General features: G+C 37.6%; 3 protein-coding genes across 3 annotated transcripts; 1 reads left to right on the top strand and 2 right to left on the bottom strand.

The window, feature by feature from the left end:
• Nucleotides 1–995: 995 nt before the first annotated feature.
• On the top strand, nt 996–2,362 carry LOC132177867 (mitogen-activated protein kinase kinase kinase 20). Its single transcript, XM_088516064.1, has one exon. It carries the CDS (start codon nt 1,088–1,090, stop codon nt 2,315–2,317), a length of 1,230 nt encoding a protein of 409 aa, XP_088372190.1. The 5' UTR covers nt 996–1,087; the 3' UTR covers nt 2,318–2,362.
• A 282-nt stretch (nt 2,363–2,644) lies between these two features.
• LOC132177473 (myosin-2 heavy chain-like protein) lies at nt 2,645–7,666 on the bottom strand. The gene is made up of 5 exons (XM_059589810.2): nt 7,405–7,666; nt 5,586–5,744; nt 5,331–5,503; nt 3,010–5,248; nt 2,645–2,890 (listed from the first exon to the last, which is right to left on the bottom strand). Exons 1-5 carry the CDS (start codon nt 7,525–7,527, stop codon nt 2,834–2,836), a joined length of 2,751 nt encoding a protein of 916 aa, XP_059445793.2. The 5' UTR covers nt 7,528–7,666; the 3' UTR covers nt 2,645–2,833.
• A 2,392-nt stretch (nt 7,667–10,058) lies between these two features.
• LOC132178679 (2-oxoglutarate (2OG) and Fe(II)-dependent oxygenase superfamily protein) lies at nt 10,059–16,675 on the bottom strand. Its single transcript, XM_059591172.2, has 8 exons — nt 16,484–16,675; nt 16,271–16,399; nt 13,714–13,871; nt 13,231–13,333; nt 12,294–12,389; nt 11,164–11,229; nt 10,951–11,070; nt 10,059–10,433 (listed from the first exon to the last, which is right to left on the bottom strand). The coding sequence occupies exons 1-8, from the start codon at nt 16,592–16,594 to the stop codon at nt 10,347–10,349; spliced, it is 870 nt and encodes a 289-aa protein (XP_059447155.1). The 5' UTR covers nt 16,595–16,675; the 3' UTR covers nt 10,059–10,346.
• Between the last annotated feature and the right edge of the window lie 1,205 nt (nt 16,676–17,880).

Here is a 17,880-nt window from a genome sequence, read left to right on the forward strand (position 1 = left end):
TCATTGTTTTGGAAATAAATTGTCGCAATTGATAGTTTGAAAAGTAGATTGTTATTAGGGTGCTAATTTGAGGGAGTTTAGTGGACTTTACTCATTTTATTATTATGATACTTTTTAAATTTGAAGTAATTGTGTTAAGTAATGCTATAAACTTTATTTTTATCCAATAATTATTCCAGAATATCACAATATGCCAATCTCACTGTACTTTTAGATTAATCATTGTAAAATAAAAATAATAAGGGTAAATTGGGACGAAGCATTGTGAGATAAAAATGCAGCATATATAATTGACACATAACATATCAAACAAGAGCCACATGACATTAATTAATTAGTTGACAAAATGATAGGTCAAAGGATAAGCCAACATAATAACCTATTTGAAATTATAAAAAAAAAAAAAAATCTAATTGTTGAAATTAAAAACCTAACAACTAAATTAATTTCTAAAAAAATGAAACCCAAAAAAGAAAAAGAACTTCAAAAGATAAAAGGTGCTAATCTAACAATAGAAGTCCCAAAGTGTGGGCTGCGAATATAAATTTTTTTTTTTTAGTTCAGTCGACTGAGACAACATTTAATAAAGCAAAAATTACTAATTCGAATCTTTTTCCCCTACTTGTGCGAACATGTCTATTTTAATTAGAGTAAAAATTATAGGCCTATTCAAATTTGCAGAATTATAGGCTTTTTTTTTTTTTTAAAAAAAGGAAGAGTTTATCCACTTATCCCACTGCGAAAAAAGTTTTTTAAAAACCTCTATTCCGTGCTGACGTCACGTACCAATATTTCCTAAACCGACTTGAACACTGAGAACAAAAATTACCGTTAAAGCGTCGGGCCCACCTCTCCGGAACGAAGCAGCGTTGCACCCGGTAGCGAAGGAGCCGCCGGCCAATACCGTTTTTTTCTTTTTTCTTTTTTCTTTTTCTTTTGAAATTCGGATAAGTAAGCAGCTGTCAAAGCTTGCCCGCCAGGTTTCGGGGCTTGCTCTTAAAACCTTAGACGCAACAAATAATATTTCACTTTTTTTCACTCTCCTCCACTCCCAAAATCTCTGTGTTTCCGTGATTGTTCGGATTTCATGGCGATGTGGAAAAGGCGGCGGGTTCTTGGCAAGGGAACGTACGGCACGGTGTTCTTGGTCGAACTCAGTGACCCCACGGCTACACCGATCGCCGTCAAGACGTGCCCTATTGCGAAGTCGTTCTCCCTCCAGTTGGAGGAAAGAGTGTTGGCGCAACTGCGCGGTTGTCCGGGTATTGTTTCCTGCCTTGGGAGTTCACTCACCGTCGAAGACGGTCCTGGACTCTACAATCTGTTTCTTGAATATGCGGCGGGAGGTACTCTTGAAGATTTGATCAAGAAAGAGTCGGGTTTGTGCGAGCGGGACATGCGCCGCTATTTGCGCATGATTCTCCGGGGTCTCTGTTCTGTGCATGGAAAGGGTATGGTGCACTGCGATCTCAAACCCAGTAATATCTTGGTCTTTCCCGGCGAAGGAGGTGATTCGCTCAAGATCGCCGACTTTGGGCTTGCCAGGGAAGGCCAAGACTACAAAGAAGAGATGGGATTTTGGAGGTTCAGGTTTCGGGGCACCCCTTACTACATGTCGCCGGAGTCAGTTGCTTTTGGTGAAATTGGGGCGCCGTTGGACATATGGTCGCTGGGTTGTATTCTGGTTGAGATGGTTACCGGGAAGCCTGCTTTGTGGAAGTATCGAAATCTGAACGCCCGGAAACTCCGGCTTGCGATTGCCCAACAGTCGCCGGGAATACCTGAAGGGCTCTCCGAGGATGGGAAGGACTTTCTGAGAAAGTGTTTTGCAATGGACCCCCGTGAGAGGTGGACGGCCGAGATGCTTCTGAACCATCCTTTTGTTTCTAGGCCCATCTATGGGAATGGGAAGACTCCTGAGCCGCAAGCATCTCCGAAAAGCCCTTTAAGCCCGTCCAGTTATGGGCTGCCGCCGGGTTGGTGCTCCTTTACGCCTAGTGATCAGAATTCAGAGCAATCTCTGGGTTCATCTGCTTCCTTGCCTCCTCTGGGTTGGTGCTCTTTTACGCCCGGTGATCAGAATTCAGAGCAATCTCTGGGTTGGTGCTCTTTTACGCCCACGCCCAGTGATCAGAATTCAGAGCAATCGCTGAGCCCATCTGCTTCCTTGCCACCGCCTGGTTGGTGTTCGTTCTCCTCGACAGATTCGGCGCCATCCGCCTCCTCTGGCTCTCGTCAGGAGTATCGGTTTGGAGGCAGCAGTGCCGTAATGTATTTTCTGGGCATGTCAGAGAGCAGCAAGTATTTTGTTGGTTAAGTCTAGTCTTTATTTTTTTGATCTCTAAAATGTATATTAATTTGACAGAGACAAGTGTAAATGCATATTGGTTTTTTTGATTCAATTCGCTTACCAATTTTGTTTCTTTATACGCACATCGGAAAATCCCTGTTTACTAGGGTTTCCTGAATCACCAATTTAACCAAAATAGTCCACACAAAGTTGGTGTGAGCAATGCTGTTGTCAATGATCTTGATTCAACTCATAACAGTGAAAGCATCACATGCACATGTCTCTTATGAGGCAAATCACCCTGCTTATATGAGGCAAAACACACTCAATTTCAATGAAGGTTCTCTTCCATTCTTATATAACTCTTCCGAACATATGTTGTAATGATATGAGGAAGTCCCTTTCAGCATTCATTAAGAAGTTTCAACACAGATCATTGAAAAGAAAATAAAAAAAGAAAAAAGAAATCCTACTTTACAAGTTGATCACTGAAGAATGAATATAATGAAGAGAGTGACTAATATGAAATTGATTCAAAAACAGCTACATGTCCTTGATAGCTTCTTTCCTTTCCTCTTCCTCAGCTTTTATCCAAGCAGCCTACACAAAATGAAGAGAATAAAAAATAATTTAAGGGGGAACCAAGAAAATAAATATCAGGAGGAAAAAATATGCAAAGAATTGCAAGCATTTCGTTGAGAAAGAATGAAAGGACCTACCTTATCTTGTTCCAATTTCGAGAGATGGGGCTTCATGGAGTTCCCTAAACTTAAGCCTCCCCATGCTTCTTGTAACTCTCTCTCCCTTGCTTCTCTACGAGCCATAGAGTGCCTAATCTGGTCATCTGGTTGCTGAGCTGCAGCTAGCTTTTCTCTCTCAAGTGTTGATTTGTGTTTAACCAAAATTTGGTCCAGACCACCTTCTTGATTCATGTGCGATTGTTGCACTTTTGTTTCACTTGACTTCATTGAGTTCCCTAAACTTAAGCCTCCCCATGCTTCTTGCAACTCTCTCTCCCTTGCTTCTCTACGAACCTTAGAGTGCTTAATCTGGTCATCTGGTTGCTGAGCTGCAGTTAGCTTTTCTCTCTCAAGTCTTGATTTGTGTTTAACCAAAATTTGGTCCAGACCACCTTCTGGATTCATCAAGTGCGATTGCACTTTTGTTTCACATGACTTCTTCACCTTCACCATTTCCTCCTTTGAACTGAACCTCATCTTCTCTTTCTCCAGTCTGGAAACATGCTTTACTAAAATTTTATCCAAGCTCTCACAGTCTGTAACACTGTTTCCTGCCTGTTTCTTTTGGTGTCGATGACTTCCATAATTGCTTCCCAATGGCAAGGCCTGTATTTTTTCCCCTTCCAACTTGTGCAATGGCTTGACCAAGATCTTGTCTGAGCTATCTTCCATCTGATCTTCAGTTTCAATCTTCACATCTCCAGCATTCAGATTCACCTGTCCAATCTGCAATGGAGACTCACCTGTATCCCCAGTACATTCCTTTTGATTATTTGAGTCAATGTTTTCCTTTTGCTCTGCTCCTCCATCAGAATATGTAGTTTTTTCCAGTTGTGCATCTGAAGCAGATGCATCAAATTTTGTCTTCATGTTAGTGACTCTGCCCCCTTTACGTGGTTCATTTTTTCTTCTGTTCTTTGCTTCTTGGACCTCCTTTTCAAGTCTAGAGACACGTTTCACTAGGAACTTCTCTAAGCTGGGGACTTCAGGAACATCTTCTTCTGTGTGACCAACATCCCCATTTTGCACTCTTCCAAATTTTTTGCCATTCATCTCAAATGCTTTTCCATTATTCTTTTTGGTCTCTTCAATTTCCTTTTCAAGTTTTGAACAGTGCTTAATTAGTATTGTTCCCAGATCAGGAACAGCTTCAGATGAAGATCTATCATTGTGCAACTTCTTATAATCCGTTTCAAATTCTCTTCCTGATCTCTTCTTTGCCTCTTCAATCTCTTTCTCAAGCTTACTGGAATGCTTCAAAAGAATACTACCAAAGTCTGGAATGGTCTCGGATACAGCTACATCATTATCTAAATTGACCTCGCCAACAGCAGTTCTATCAGAATTCTTCCCAGTTCCTTCTCCAGACTCATTATTTCTGCTATTTTTTGCTTCCCATACCTCTTTTTCCAGTTTGGTCATGTGCTTAACCAAAAACTTGTCAAGACTTGGGAGTTCTGACTCAACTTGCTTCCTTCTGGTATGCCCATCCATGGAAACCTCATGGTTTCCTGCTCCCATAGAAGACATTCTTCGCGGAAGATTAGGTGCTGGATTGGAGCTATAAGCAGTTGAATCGTGCGCCTTGCTATTTGTTACTTCAGCCAAGGCAGCATTTAAACCACAAGTTGCAACTATAGTGGCGAGAGAAGAAAGTTCATCTTCTTGCAAACATCTGAGCCTCTCAAGCATCATCTCCACGAGCTTTGTTGTATTAAACCTTTCAAAAGACAGCCTTTTCCTGTTTTTCCTCTGTCTCATATCTGGAGCTGGCAGATTACAGTCAAACTCTTGACAGCTAAAATCATCTTTTAAAGATGCAGTTTCAAGTTCTGACTCGGACTCTGATTCACATTCCGAAGAAAACTCTGCTAATTCCCGATTATTTTCACCTGTATCTGGGTTCTGACTGATTTTTCGCAGCAGTTCTTCAAATTCGTCTTTATTAAAAGTAGCACAATTTGCAAGCCTAATTAATGCAATTTTGACTGCTGCAGCTACTTCTATATCTACCTCAAATGCAGTTTCGAAAGATGCCGTAACTTTATGTTTAGCAGATCCTCCTCCATTAACTGAGGATGTCTCTATTTGACAAGGCTTCCGAGGGCAATTTGGTATGTCATACATGATAACTCCTATGGATGTGGCTGCTTCAAAAGCTGCAGCTGCTGACTTCTCAGCTTTCAGCAACTGGGCTTCAGCATCTTTATTTTGGATCCTGAGATGATAAATCAAAGATTAAGTGCTATGGAAAACCAAGTATCAAAATATACACATCTTATCTTGTATGCAAAGATTACCTGGCTGCTCGTAGTATTCGACACCAAGATGCTTCAACCAGAGCAGCTTTTCGAGCTTCCATTGCCTTGTGTGCAGCTTCTCTAGCTGCCATCTTTTCTCTCAGAACTCTTGAGTAATGTGGATTAGCATCACCTAGGGTCTCATCAAGTGTTAAATTCATGCCGTCCACTTCCTGAAAATAAGTAGATATATAAGTATTTTTTTGGTTAAAACAAAATTAATCCAGCCAGAAGAGTAAATCATATGTGCACAACCTGCAGCATTTTTATTTTTCTTTTTAAGTACGAGTCCACTTTTGTGCGCGGGAACCAGTTGAGAGGAGAACTTTTACGGTGAGAAGGCTTCTTGATTTGTGATGTAAATTTGTTAAGAATATTCGATGTTGATTGCGCAGTCTCTTTTGGCGATTTATTCTGCACCATTCAAACAGAAAATGAGGATACTCATAAAGTTTTTTTTTTCTTTCCTTTTTTAAAATAATTTGTTAGACTCAACCAAAATGGATAAATAAATAAATAATCTCGACTAAGACAAGGCATTTCATGCGATTACAAAATTCTGCATACAAGATCAACCAATACATGCTCAATCTTCAAATGTCTGAAATTTGCACTATGAGTCTAGTGTAAGGCCATCATAAGACTTTTGGCATTGACTAGCCCGAATGATTGAATCATTTTATGCATTAAGCTGCTTTCCACTGAGCTTTCCTCTCTCACCATAACCACCAACATAGTACTAGCCTATTGGGAAGAACTCGATGGAATGTCAACCACAAATATCCAAAAGTTGGATCACTACAGTACAAAATGGCAAGCAACTCTTCAAGCGAATATAACATTCACAAGTGAAGATTTATTTATCCTAACTGCTAGAAGATTGACCATTTTTGGACATCCAAAATATAGATTATGGGACATCCCAGGAATATCCTTGATTTGGTGTACCCGAATATGACCAATATGAATCATCATTATGTTAAAGACTAAAGAGAGTTCAGACACGGTGCTACCAAATTACTATGTACTTTCCTTAAGATACACAATTATTTGTAACATACTGCCAATTAGGTTCTTGTGTTTATGAAGGGTGATTGGGATTGAATTGCAAACGAAATTGGATTTGAGTGAAACAATTATAGCTCATTTCGGGTTAGGAGAGACCAAAAGAATCCACTTGGGAAGGGCGAATACCACAAATTTCCAAATACTTTCTCTCCCTTCCTTCATTAACAAAATTATCTTTAAATAAGCTACAATAAAATAACACCTTCATTGATAAGAACTCCAATGATTATATTAATCCTAACTAATCTAATCTAAATTTTAAAACAACCTAATCCTAACACAATCCCCTTGTATAGATGAAACAATGGAAAGGAGGCAGTCCTTTTCTTTATTCAGAGGCTATATCCAAGCAGAAATGGACTTGTAAACACTAACTTGTAACATGCCACACTTTTCTTAGGACTACAAGCACTCAAATAGTCGTTTAATTTGAACATATAAAACAACTAATAAACCAGGAAAGCCAATTCAAATCTTCATCAATCTCCAGAGTCAAAAAGCAATAATCTAACAACATTCATGGCGTGCCTATAAAGATGTGGACATGTCTGTATCTGTTCCATTATACACCTTTTTCCTCAAGGCAATTGAAGATCTTGAATTCATTAGCATTCAAAAGAAGACAAAAAAAGTTAACCTATATCCAATTTTATGGAAGAAACACCGACAACATTGGAATTCAACCATGCAATGATGCAATATTGAAATTCAATTATACAACCAAAAAATAAAGATCAAATGGAAGTGAATTGAATTCCATGAAATCCATACAGAAACCCAACACAATCCAAAACTGTTATTTTTGGTAAAATTTTTAAACTCACTGAATTTCAGCCAATTTTTCATGATATAAGCGTGCATGTATGTATTAATGTATATATATGTATCTGAATTCACTCTTAAGTCCAAACAGGTGAAAATCCAGAAACTGAAAAAGAAATCAAAACCTAGAAGGAAATAAAGATTTAAATTTTCTTGATATTGAAAATGAAAAAAAAACTCTTACCTTGCCGATCTTCGAACTCGCTGTGGCGGTATCTTCTCGGCTCTCCGAACTGGCAAGGGTAGCCTCGGTGCCTTGCTTGTCCGACACAGAGATGCAGCACAAGTCCAAGCAGCCGAGATCCATGGTCCGATCAGATTTGAGAAGAACGAAATATCCGATACGCAAAGAAGTTTAGAGAAAAGTGTCGGAGATTGATATCGGAAATATTGTGGAATGTAGAATTCGAGATAGGGATTTCAGAAGAGAGTTTTTGAGTTAAGGATGCGTCTGTTGGGTTTTTCTTTATTTCTTTCTTTGTTTTTTTTAAATGGAAAGTAGCCGTTACAAGGCGTCTGTGCCGCAACGGTCCTTTATGGAGGGCAGTGATCCTGTGCGTCGACGTATAGCCTGTGGCCCTGTAGACGAGAACGTCACGTGGAGTACTTAACCGCTGACGGTCCTCGGTATAAATTAAAATGTTTTTGATAAAATTTTCACTCCTTTCTTGATTTTTTAAATTATAATTATACTAAAATTTAATAGTGATTTATCTCAAATTTAATTGTAATTTTAAAAATATGACAGGTAGAGGGTTTACGAGTAAGTGTTGATGTGAGAGTGTGTAAATAATAATATTTTAGTTGAGTTTTGATAGGAATAATAGTTTAAGAGTAATTTTAGAAATTACATTTTTATTACACATGACAATTATCCTATAATGTTGATGTGGTGATTTCAACTAATTCGGTCTTTATTAAAAATAAAAAATAAAAAAATCAAGAGTTAGTTTAAAACTATCACGTCTACATTGTGGGATAGTTGTGAGATAAAAATGTGATATATAACATTACTCATATTTGGAAGTACAAAAAATGGAAACATTTATAAAATAGTAATTGGTTGAGATTTTAATAACTTTTATGATAATTGTGAAAATTGGGAGGATGGGGAATGCGCGGGGAGAAAATAAGTCATTTCTCTTATATTTAATAATTTTTTGGGATAACTTCAGAAAACCCCCCTGAAGTTCCAGCCGATTTGAAAAGACCCCCCTGAATTTTCAAAGCTCTCACTTAGACCCCCTGAACTTTGGTTTTCTCTCACTTTGGACCCCTTTAACATTAAACTACGTCGTTTTGGATGTTTTATACCCATTTTACCCTTCCTCAAAACTATGTCGTTTTGTGTCCTAAAATCACAACACATATCCAGCCCAAAACGACGTCGTTTTAAGCATAATTTTTTTTTTTTTTTAAATTAAAAAAAGTAAAATATATATATAATAAAAAAAAATAAAAAAAAATAAAAAAAAATAAAAAAAAAAAAAAACGGGGGTGGCTTGGCCAAAATGGGGTGGCCGGACCACCCCATTTTTGGCCAAGGGGGTGGCTACAGCCACCCCCTGGCCGATCTGGGGGTGGTCGAGCCACCCCCATGGCCAAGGGGGTGGTCCGGCCACCCCCTTGGCCCCAAAAAAAAAAAAAAAAAAAAAAGGGATGGGGTGTTTTTGGGGGTGGCCGGACCACCCCCAAGGGGCTGGGGTGGTTTCGGCCACCCCATACCGGCCGTATGGGGTGGCCGAAACCACCCCCAGCCCCTTGGGGGTGGTCCGGCCACCCCATATGCACCCCCCCCGCCCCCCCCCGTTTTTTTTTTTTTTTTTTTTTTTTTTTAAACCCTTTTGAGGGTGGCCGGACCACCCCCATGGCCAAGGGGGTGGTCCGGCCACCCCCAGACCGTCCAGGGGGTGGCTCTGCCACCCCCTTGGCCAAAAATGGGGTGGTTCGGCCACCCCATTTTGGCCAAGGGGGTGGCTGAAGCCACCCCAGTTTTTTTCTTTTTTTTTTTTTTAATTTTTTTTTTAATTTTTTTTTTTTAAAATTTTTAATTTTTTCTTTTTAAAAAAAAATAAAAATTAATGCCTAAAACGACGTCGTTTTAGGCTGGGTAATGTTAGGACACAAAACGACGTAGTTTTGGGGAAGGGTAAAATGGGTATAAAACATTCAAAACGACGTAGTTTAATGTTAAAGGGGTCCAAAGTGAGAGAAAATGGAAGTTCAGAGGGCTTAAATGAGAGTTTTGGAAATTCAGGGGGGTCTTTTCAAATCGGCTGGAACTTCAGGGGGGTTTTCTGAAGTTATCCCTAATTTTTTCCTCTAAATTGGGTTAGAATTTTTTTTCCAGTCCCGGTCCTAAAAGGGTTATTCTCTCTCTCTCTCTCTCTCTCCATTTTTTTTTTTTTTTTTTTTTCTAATCGAAGCGGGAGAGGGAGAAAAGGGGACTTAAAAGGGTTATTCTCACTTGCATGCATGGGGGGATTAAAAATGCATATGAAATCACATGCACATATCAATTTAATAGATTGAGTTGGAAAAATCCAATTTAAAGAAAAACCGTGTTCAATAATATTACTCTTGAAAATTCAAAGAATAATGACATATTCTTTGCAATTCATTTCACACAATTGCTCAAATTTACAAGGGATAATAGTGAAGGGAATTGGGATTACTGGGGCCTTGATTTTGGGCTCGAGCCGTTGCAATTTGCCAACGTTTCCCAGCAAAAGGGCAATACCAAAATTTTCATTTTGCAAAATCGATTTTAAGTTTTTAGGTCAGGAATTATCTTTGTACTTCCTCTTTTTTAGAATGTATTTTGAAATAAACCCAACATTCCACAAAATCACAAGTGATTTAATGAATGAGACCCATGAGAGAGTAGAAAACTAAGAAAATACAATTAGACATTTGAAAGTCTCGTTTCTTTCTTGAGTGGCATGTCCCCCATTTTGACATCTGTATTCATCTAAACTGTACACCAATGGGCAATGGAATTGTCGCTCTCTACAAGAAAATAGTTGAAAAAGTCCTCTTGATTTTGATGATGATAAAGTCATGATCAAAATGGGCATTCTGATGATGAACAGTCTGGGCAAAAATGAATGCTGCACAAAATAATGCCTAGTCCTCTTGTTCTTGATCTCTAATCCACTTTGTAGCCACCCATTTCTCTCCTTTGATCACTGGACAGCTTCCATGAAGAGATGTCTGCATATATTTTTAAACACTAAAGATAAGAAAACAAACCACAAAAGTAACAAGCTCCCAGGACTTGGCTCATTTGGTAGACGTGCCGGGCGGGTTGGTGTAGGTCTTAGATTCATATTTTACAAATCGAAGACAAGAAAAGGAAAAAGGAGAAAAAGAGAAGATCAAAGGTGTTGCAATGAATATTCCAGCCTCTTGGCAAAAATTAATATAAATAAAAGGCCTATCCCAGCCCCAAATGGTTCTTCAATTCCAAACAGGCCATTAGTACCCTATAGCAAGCTAGTTCGTGCTGGAGAGTTTCAACAGAATAATAAAAATGTGAAGAGCTAGCAATTGCTAGATAGGAAGAGAGAAAGGTTAAAAGGGAAAGAGAACTTTTACAATGTGCATAAAACAATTTTTAGAGATCCAAAAGTATGTTTTATGAGTCTCTCTGATAAATTTTTGAAAACTCAAGTCTTCATGTTTAGAGGAACAGGAAGGGCATTGAGTGCAATTTTAAAAGAAGAATTACCCGATCAATTGTGCCATTTGGAAACACTGAATAAAATAGAAGCCCATCCCCTTGCCGTGGCTTCACTTTTAAACCTATGCACTTTTTGTAATCATAGCTCGTACCTATATTCGAGCCATTCTGAAATCAAAAAAGCAGGATGACCATATTACAACAGATTTAATGGTTTTATAAAAGACAAATAAGATAAAAACATGAAATTTCCTTATCTACCTCAAAAGGAAACATGGTTTCTCCGCCTTCTTCTACAGTGGATAAATACAACAAGAAGGAAGCAATCTGCAAAATTGAGTACGAGAACATGAATCATGAGCCTACTGACACTTCCACCTGGAAGAGAGTATTCAGCACATGTAGATAATGATGAAATAGCGAAAAGGATCTACAAATAATTTCTGAAAATACAAATCCTATCATAAAATCCATAAAAATAAACAAGGCTAGTAAAAAGATGTATCTGGCCATCAGACAATGCCAGAGAGTCCAAAGTGATGACGAGAAGAAACTTGTTGGCCACTAAAATACTAAAGAAAAGTAAGGGATGAGTAGAAATTCATTTCAATCAAATCTTTTAAATCATACACAACCAGATGCTGATGAAAACACTTTTCGAGATCAAAATAAACTGAAAGAACATTTTGAGATGCCTGCTTAAAACTAATTTTTCATGAGACAGATCTCCATGAGATTAGCTAGCAGAGACGTCATAAGAAATGATGTCTCTAGCTTCCTTTATCACTTGAACCCTTGTTTGGAAATTTGCTCAATGATGGTCTATCCAGTGTATAGGCTGACTTTTCTGTTGCATATTTCTACTATTGATTTCCTAGATCAAGTAAATAAATGTAATATGAAAAATCGGGCATTTAATATAAATGCATTTACTCCATAGATGCTAAGAGAAGGTGAAAGAAAGCACAAGCATAACAGATGATTCTAAAACTAAACATTGGCAACCATCTTTGCAAATAAGTTTCGCAGATTATGAACATGACATGTCATTTGACTACAACCATAAACCATTGAATCCTACTTCAAATTGTTTAACAGAATTCTGCAATTTGATAAGCGACTAATCCAATGGGTAGAGTTAAAAAAGAATGGGAATTTTCTTAAAATATATATATATATATATATAGTGTTCCTTTGGGTGCTGGGCTGTTTATTTAGGCTCAAAAGTAGCGAAATGACAATTTCTAATCGAGGATATGAAAGTGTGGGATCAAGATCCCAATGTGGAGCAATGAAGGACAGCATTCAAAACTTGCCATTGTTCTTTCAATCAAACAAGCAGTAATACAAAGCAGTGAATAAATAAACAACACCATGATGGAGATGTTTACCCTTTGGCTCTGTTGTGGGCCATACTCAGCTGGGTTGAATGCATCATAATGAGAATCATACTTCTGCCCAAGTTCATACCGCAATATATTGAATGACTGCAACATTAAGATATGCCCATATTACTCAGAATCATTTAAAATTTACTAGTAATGAAAGGTTACTATTTAAAATTTTTGATGTGCCCCTGTGCCCTATCTAATAAAATGAATTAATTCTCAAAAAAACACATATATGATCTCCTAGCAGCAGAACAACCAAACAACCCAAAACAGGCTCGACTAGTCTGTAGACACCTTCAAGAGAAAATGTAGGTGATACGACTTGCTATGCTAGCTAGCTTCATTAAGTTACCAGCTTAACGTTATTAAGTGATTGTCAGTATGACCAAGGTGCTCCAGGCCAAAAGACACCCCCCAAGGCAACCAGCCCCAAATAGCTTAGGTGCTAGGGAAGTAGTTAACTACTGTTGCTTTGCCTAAAAAGTGAAGAAACAGGATAACAGGATAAGAAAGAGAACAATAGTAAAAATATGCTTTTGAGAGAGACAAAAAAAATTGAGGGTTTGACTACAGGTCTCCTGGGCTCAGCTAGCAATCATGTCTGAGATCTAGCCAATTGCTTCCCCCAAAACCCAAAATAATGAAAGAAATTGAGAGTTCTTTCTTATTCATTGTTTCATTCTCATTTTTTGTTTCTTCTACTCCAGTAAAGACTTAAGTCAAAATAACACTAAAAAAAACCCTTTGTTTAACTGAGTAAAAGGGCTGCCAATATTTAGATCATTAAGTAAATCAAACAGAAGTGCCATTATTTGAGTGGGGCAAATGCCTCGTAGCCTTGCCTTAGCCAAGGTGCCCAACTGACATGGCTTAAGGTGCTCGACAGCGTGGCTAGGTGAGGCAACTGTATAAACAATAATTTGATAACAAAACATACCTCTCCATGAGTTTGAGGAAGCATAGTGGCCTGAGCAATTTTTTTCTCAATAAGGTCCAAGACTCCAGTTTCATCTTCTGACGCACTAACAAATGTTCCTGAGCTGTAGCCGGGTGATATAACAAAATTGAGGTAGTCGATTTATACATAAATCTTTGATGCAAAGACAGGCTAACTTCTGGAAATTAATTGATGCAGATACAAATCTTTCAATACCTACTGCAGGTAAAGAAACTATGCAACTACACTTGAAAATGTTATTTAAGAAGAATGATTGCATACAAACAAAGACCGAGCATGGAAGATGTAAAGGGTGGATCACGCCAGTGAGAAAAAAGATACAAGCTTACAAAAGCTTCTTTGAAACCACATCCCACCCATGTCCGAATTAATCATTTTTAGGAACTTAAAATAGTAGACCCATTCATCTAGCATGTTATAATACATAGTGAATAAAATAGGATCTGCAATCTACAGTTATACCTTGTCCTAGTGCCCTTGGTGCTCTCAGCAGTTTCCCCCTCTCGCAAAGCCAAAAGTGATGGTTTAAGGTTTGACTTTGCAATTTTAATTATGGTTTCACATTGTTCAGCGGTTGCAAAATTTGGGAAGTAGAGAGCTCGTGGTTTCCAACTTAAAACCTGCATCAAATAATGGAAAAACCAACAATGAAATTACAGGGAGAAGAAGAAGCATAGTGAAATATCAATAAGTTGATCCGTAAACAATATTGCCAGACCAATTCTTCCTAGTGTTGACTAATATGAGATTTAAGAGCTTTTTTATCAAAAAAATCTTCTGTTCTTTACAAATAATTTTTTGCCCCAATGAGAAGAATAAGGGGAGATTCAAACTAGCGACCTCCATTTCATGAGGCATGGTTCTCAACCGATTAAGCTACCCCTTGAGGTCATAAAAAAATCTCCTATTTGATGTCTTCATTTTCAGCATATCCCAATTTGGATTGCCATTTTGAGTCGTGCTCTGTTTCTATTCTTTTTAATGTCTGCTTTCTGGAAGTTGTGGTATATCTCATAAACTTATACTTTCACCACCAAAATTGAAATTCAAGACCAAGCCCAACCCAACCCTTTATTACCTGAGCCAAGCCTTTGGGCCATATTAGACCGCTCTCTCTATGCAACTTACAACACCATTTGCAAATTTGATCTACTTTACCCCATCCCTCTACCACCTGAGCCAGCCCTCCTCTTTGCCTTACATTCTTACCAATAACTCAGAATTATGGATTAACTAAGCTCAGGTTCAAAAGCCTTTGGTCAAAGATGTTTCTTCTTAATTCCCAAACGCCTTTTGCAGGATGATGAGTAACTTTGCAATCACTTTATGGCTCGTAACAAAGAATTGCTTGGTCACATCCAGGAGCCTCAAATGAGAAAGAATAAGAGCGAGATTGACAACTTATGTACTTGCCTATGAACAGAGGTGAATCAATGACTGAAAAGGTGAAACCTGGAATTGCGTGTTTCGGGAGAAGAGAAGAAAAAAACAAAAGAACTGGATATCACTAAATCTAAGGAAAATTTGTAACATACAACCATTAAAGTACATCACCACCCCTGCGCCCCCCCCCCCCAAGTTTCTTAAGTGTATCTGAAAGACCACAAGGAGGATATATCAATCCTGACAGTTTGCAAGAAAAAACAATATCCATAGAGGGGAGAAAAGAGAAAGGGGGTAAGTTAAAAAAACCACAAAAGAACAAGAATCCATAAAATTAGACTTTACATGCAAGTGCAGCCAACGTCAGAATCCAAGTAGCCAAATACTGTGATCCACAAAAACTTTTTTTTTCTTAGTGTGATCCACAAAATCTTGATAGAAACAAAGAAACCCCCCATATGGAAAATGATAAGTTAATTAAAATCATCTCAAACACTTAAAATCCATATATTAATAGGCTCTTCTTATTAACAATGATATCAGCACAAAGCTTTAAACAAATCCCCAATCTGCAATGGACTAAGCAAACGGAAGCTTGGCATGCCTGATTCCATGCCAAAATGATAAGTGTGAAAATCCCCAACATCAGGCCAAGGCTTTCACCTAAAGTAAATTGAACATGTCTTTTAAAAATCAGCAACTCATCCAAATATGCCAGTTTCAACAGTCAAGACCATTTCACCTCAAAGAAAGAGAGAAGAACTGCATTAAAAGTGCTAACTGCCCCGAATTAGAGACTTTGGAGGTGTTGAGGGTTTTACGTACAAGTTCATGAGGTTTCCCGAGGCCCACATGTAGAAGTTTTGTTATGCGCTTTGGTGAACCGTATTCATGTTGGTTTTGATGCAGACTCAGTGCATTTATTATCACTCTCTCAGAGAATTTTATGATAATGTCAATGCTTTAAGGCGAATGTAGTGGAGAATGGCTTATTTTAGTTTCAACTATGGAGCATCAATATCGATATATTTTGGGTTATTTTTCATTATGTGTTAGATATGTTGGTTATTGACATTGTTTGATGGAAGGGAAAATGTGCTGAGAATATTACAATCGTTACTAAGGCTGTTTAGGGTTTGGGAGTAATAATTGTGGTATCAAAATCTCACAGCAGAAGCGTCCCATAACCCACCAGTCCCATGATCGAAACTAGCCTAAACAAAAAGGGACCATTTCCCAATTAGTGTTGGAAAGGGTAACATTAATACAATGCTAACCTTCACCACCAATTAACACATTTGCCTAAAGAGAACTCTCACAAGACTACAAACTTGTGCTTGGCAGTCCAATAGTGAATGCCCAGAAAATGATTCAAACCAAACTAAATAATCACCCAAACAACTCAACTAAATATTCAAATCGAACCCATTCATTTAATCAAATCCGATCATTCCACAATCATAATCGAAACCGGTGTTAGAATTTTTTTTTAAAAAAAAAGAGAGAGAGAGAGAGAGAGAGAGAGAGAAGTAAACAATTCAACACTAACCCAAAATTAATCGCTCGCATAAAATATTAATCAATCAGACTTCGATAAAAGCGATAGAAACAGCGGGCAATCCCTAGACGAGCATACCTGAAAAGGAATCGATTTAACAAAAGCCTCTCCAGTTCTACCGTGCGGCATCGAACCCCGCGTCAGCTCATCCTCTTCCCCGTCGACCAATTCACGCCCTCTCAACCTTGGACTAACCCTAGGCACACCCTGTCAACGCGGTCAACCCCATCAGTCAACCCCAGAAAACAATCTCACAAAAAAAATCATATAGATACACGCACAAACATATACCTGAGAGAGAAGAGTGGAGCCGAAAAAACCAGCGAGAAGAAAGAGGAAGCACAAGATGACAACGATTTGAAGCCCTAACTTTACTTTAGATCTCTTGGCTTTGCCTTTCATCTCCTTCTTCGATCACGGGAGGCTACTGAGAGGAGGCTCTCTCCCTTGGGTTTTTTTTTTTTTTTTTTTTTTTTCTTATTTATTTTGATTTATTTCTCAATTATTTATTGGATCGCTGTATTTTGGGTCGGCCTGTCTGCGTTTGCTGGTTGAATGTGTGGCATGACGCGTCGTTGGCGGGAGTTTTTTGTCTTCGCTTTGACGTCAGAGTGTGATGTCCCTCTCCACTCAGATTCGAAGAAGAGTGACGAGAGGACCCCACTCAACTTTGAAGTCCAATAACCCACCAAAAACAATGAACCAAACATCTTTGATTAAAGGTTTTGTTTGATTGACTTTGCAATTTTAAAATGTGTGAATTAAAAAAGTAATTAAGCGTTTAAAATAAAATTGTAGTTTGACATTTAAAATAGCAATTTAGCTTTTAAAGTTGTGCGCTTTAAAAAAAATACTTTCTTACCTGCGATTTAAAAACACGTAAAATCTGCGTTTTTAAATCTTAATTTTTTAAAAACGCAATTTTAAACGATCAATTTTTTTTGTCTATAAAATCATAATGTCATATGCAACCTAAGATAGACTAGGGAGAAAAAAAAGCTAAAACATGTACCAATATATATATTTATATATTCGAACCCTTGGCAGTTTTATGTAATTGTTGTGCTTGATGTTTAGTCATGTAAGATCACAAAGTTTAATAATTTTTGTTATCAAATATTGAATAAATTACATGTTTTGAAAAAGATAATAAAACACAAAAACAATGTTATTACAATCTGATTTTATTAAGTTTCTAAACTAATTAAAAACAACAGATAGATAAGGTACGGGTTAATAAAGGACAAATTAAGTGTTGTTTTCGTAAAAATTATGTTTCAACCTATAAATACATAAGCTTGTCTCCTTTTTTCAGAACAAAAAGTAAAAAAATAGAAAAGATTTTGTGGTGAATGGTGATTTTTATGATGGTTGCTAGCTAACAATACATCTTAAATCTAAAGTGAATGTGAAGTTTGATTAAACTCTCAAATACAAGTTACTAATTAAAGAAAATACAAGGATAGGATACTTGAAACTGGCATAAACTGTTATCTGGCTGTCTAAATTTTGGTTTATTGTATTTAATGGTGTAACCAATGCCACGTTATTTAAAAACTTTAAATAACATGACAACATATTCACCATATGACAACATATATATATATATATACCATCAAATTAATTGTGATAAGAGACTGTCTATCAAAATAATCGGTACATCTAGACTGTGTCAAACACATGCCTCT

The sequence above is a fragment of the Corylus avellana genome, chromosome 4 (genome assembly GCF_965113065.1).
Source record: "Corylus avellana chromosome 4, dhCorAvel1.hap1.2, whole genome shotgun sequence".
Taxonomy (NCBI): domain Eukaryota; kingdom Viridiplantae; phylum Streptophyta; class Magnoliopsida; order Fagales; family Betulaceae; genus Corylus; species Corylus avellana.

Bases quoted from the DNA above. Each gene is read 5' to 3' on its own strand.
- LOC132177867 (XM_088516064.1), top strand. From the start codon at position 1,088: ATGGCGATGTGGAAAAGGCGGCGGGTTCTTGGCAAGGGAACGTACGGC.
- LOC132177473 (XM_059589810.2), bottom strand. From the start codon at position 7,527: ATGGATCTCGGCTGCTTGGACTTGTGCTGCATCTCTGTGTCGGACAAG. The intron at 5,249-5,330 runs GTAATCTTTGCA...TTATCATCTCAG, and splicing joins CGAATACTACGAGCAGCCAG to GATCCAAAATAAAGATGCTG. The intron at 2,891-3,009 runs GTAGGTCCTTTC...CATTTTGTGTAG, and splicing joins CGAAATTGGAACAAGATAAG to GCTGCTTGGATAAAAGCTGA.
- LOC132178679 (XM_059591172.2), bottom strand. From the start codon at position 16,594: ATGAAAGGCAAAGCCAAGAGATCTAAAGTAAAGTTAGGGCTTCAAATC. The intron at 13,872-16,270 runs GTATGCTCGTCT...TATTTGATGCAG, and splicing joins TTAAATCGATTCCTTTTCAG to GTTTTAAGTTGGAAACCACG. The intron at 13,334-13,713 runs GTATAACTGTAG...ACCCGGCTACAG, and splicing joins ACCAAGGGCACTAGGACAAG to CTCAGGAACATTTGTTAGTG.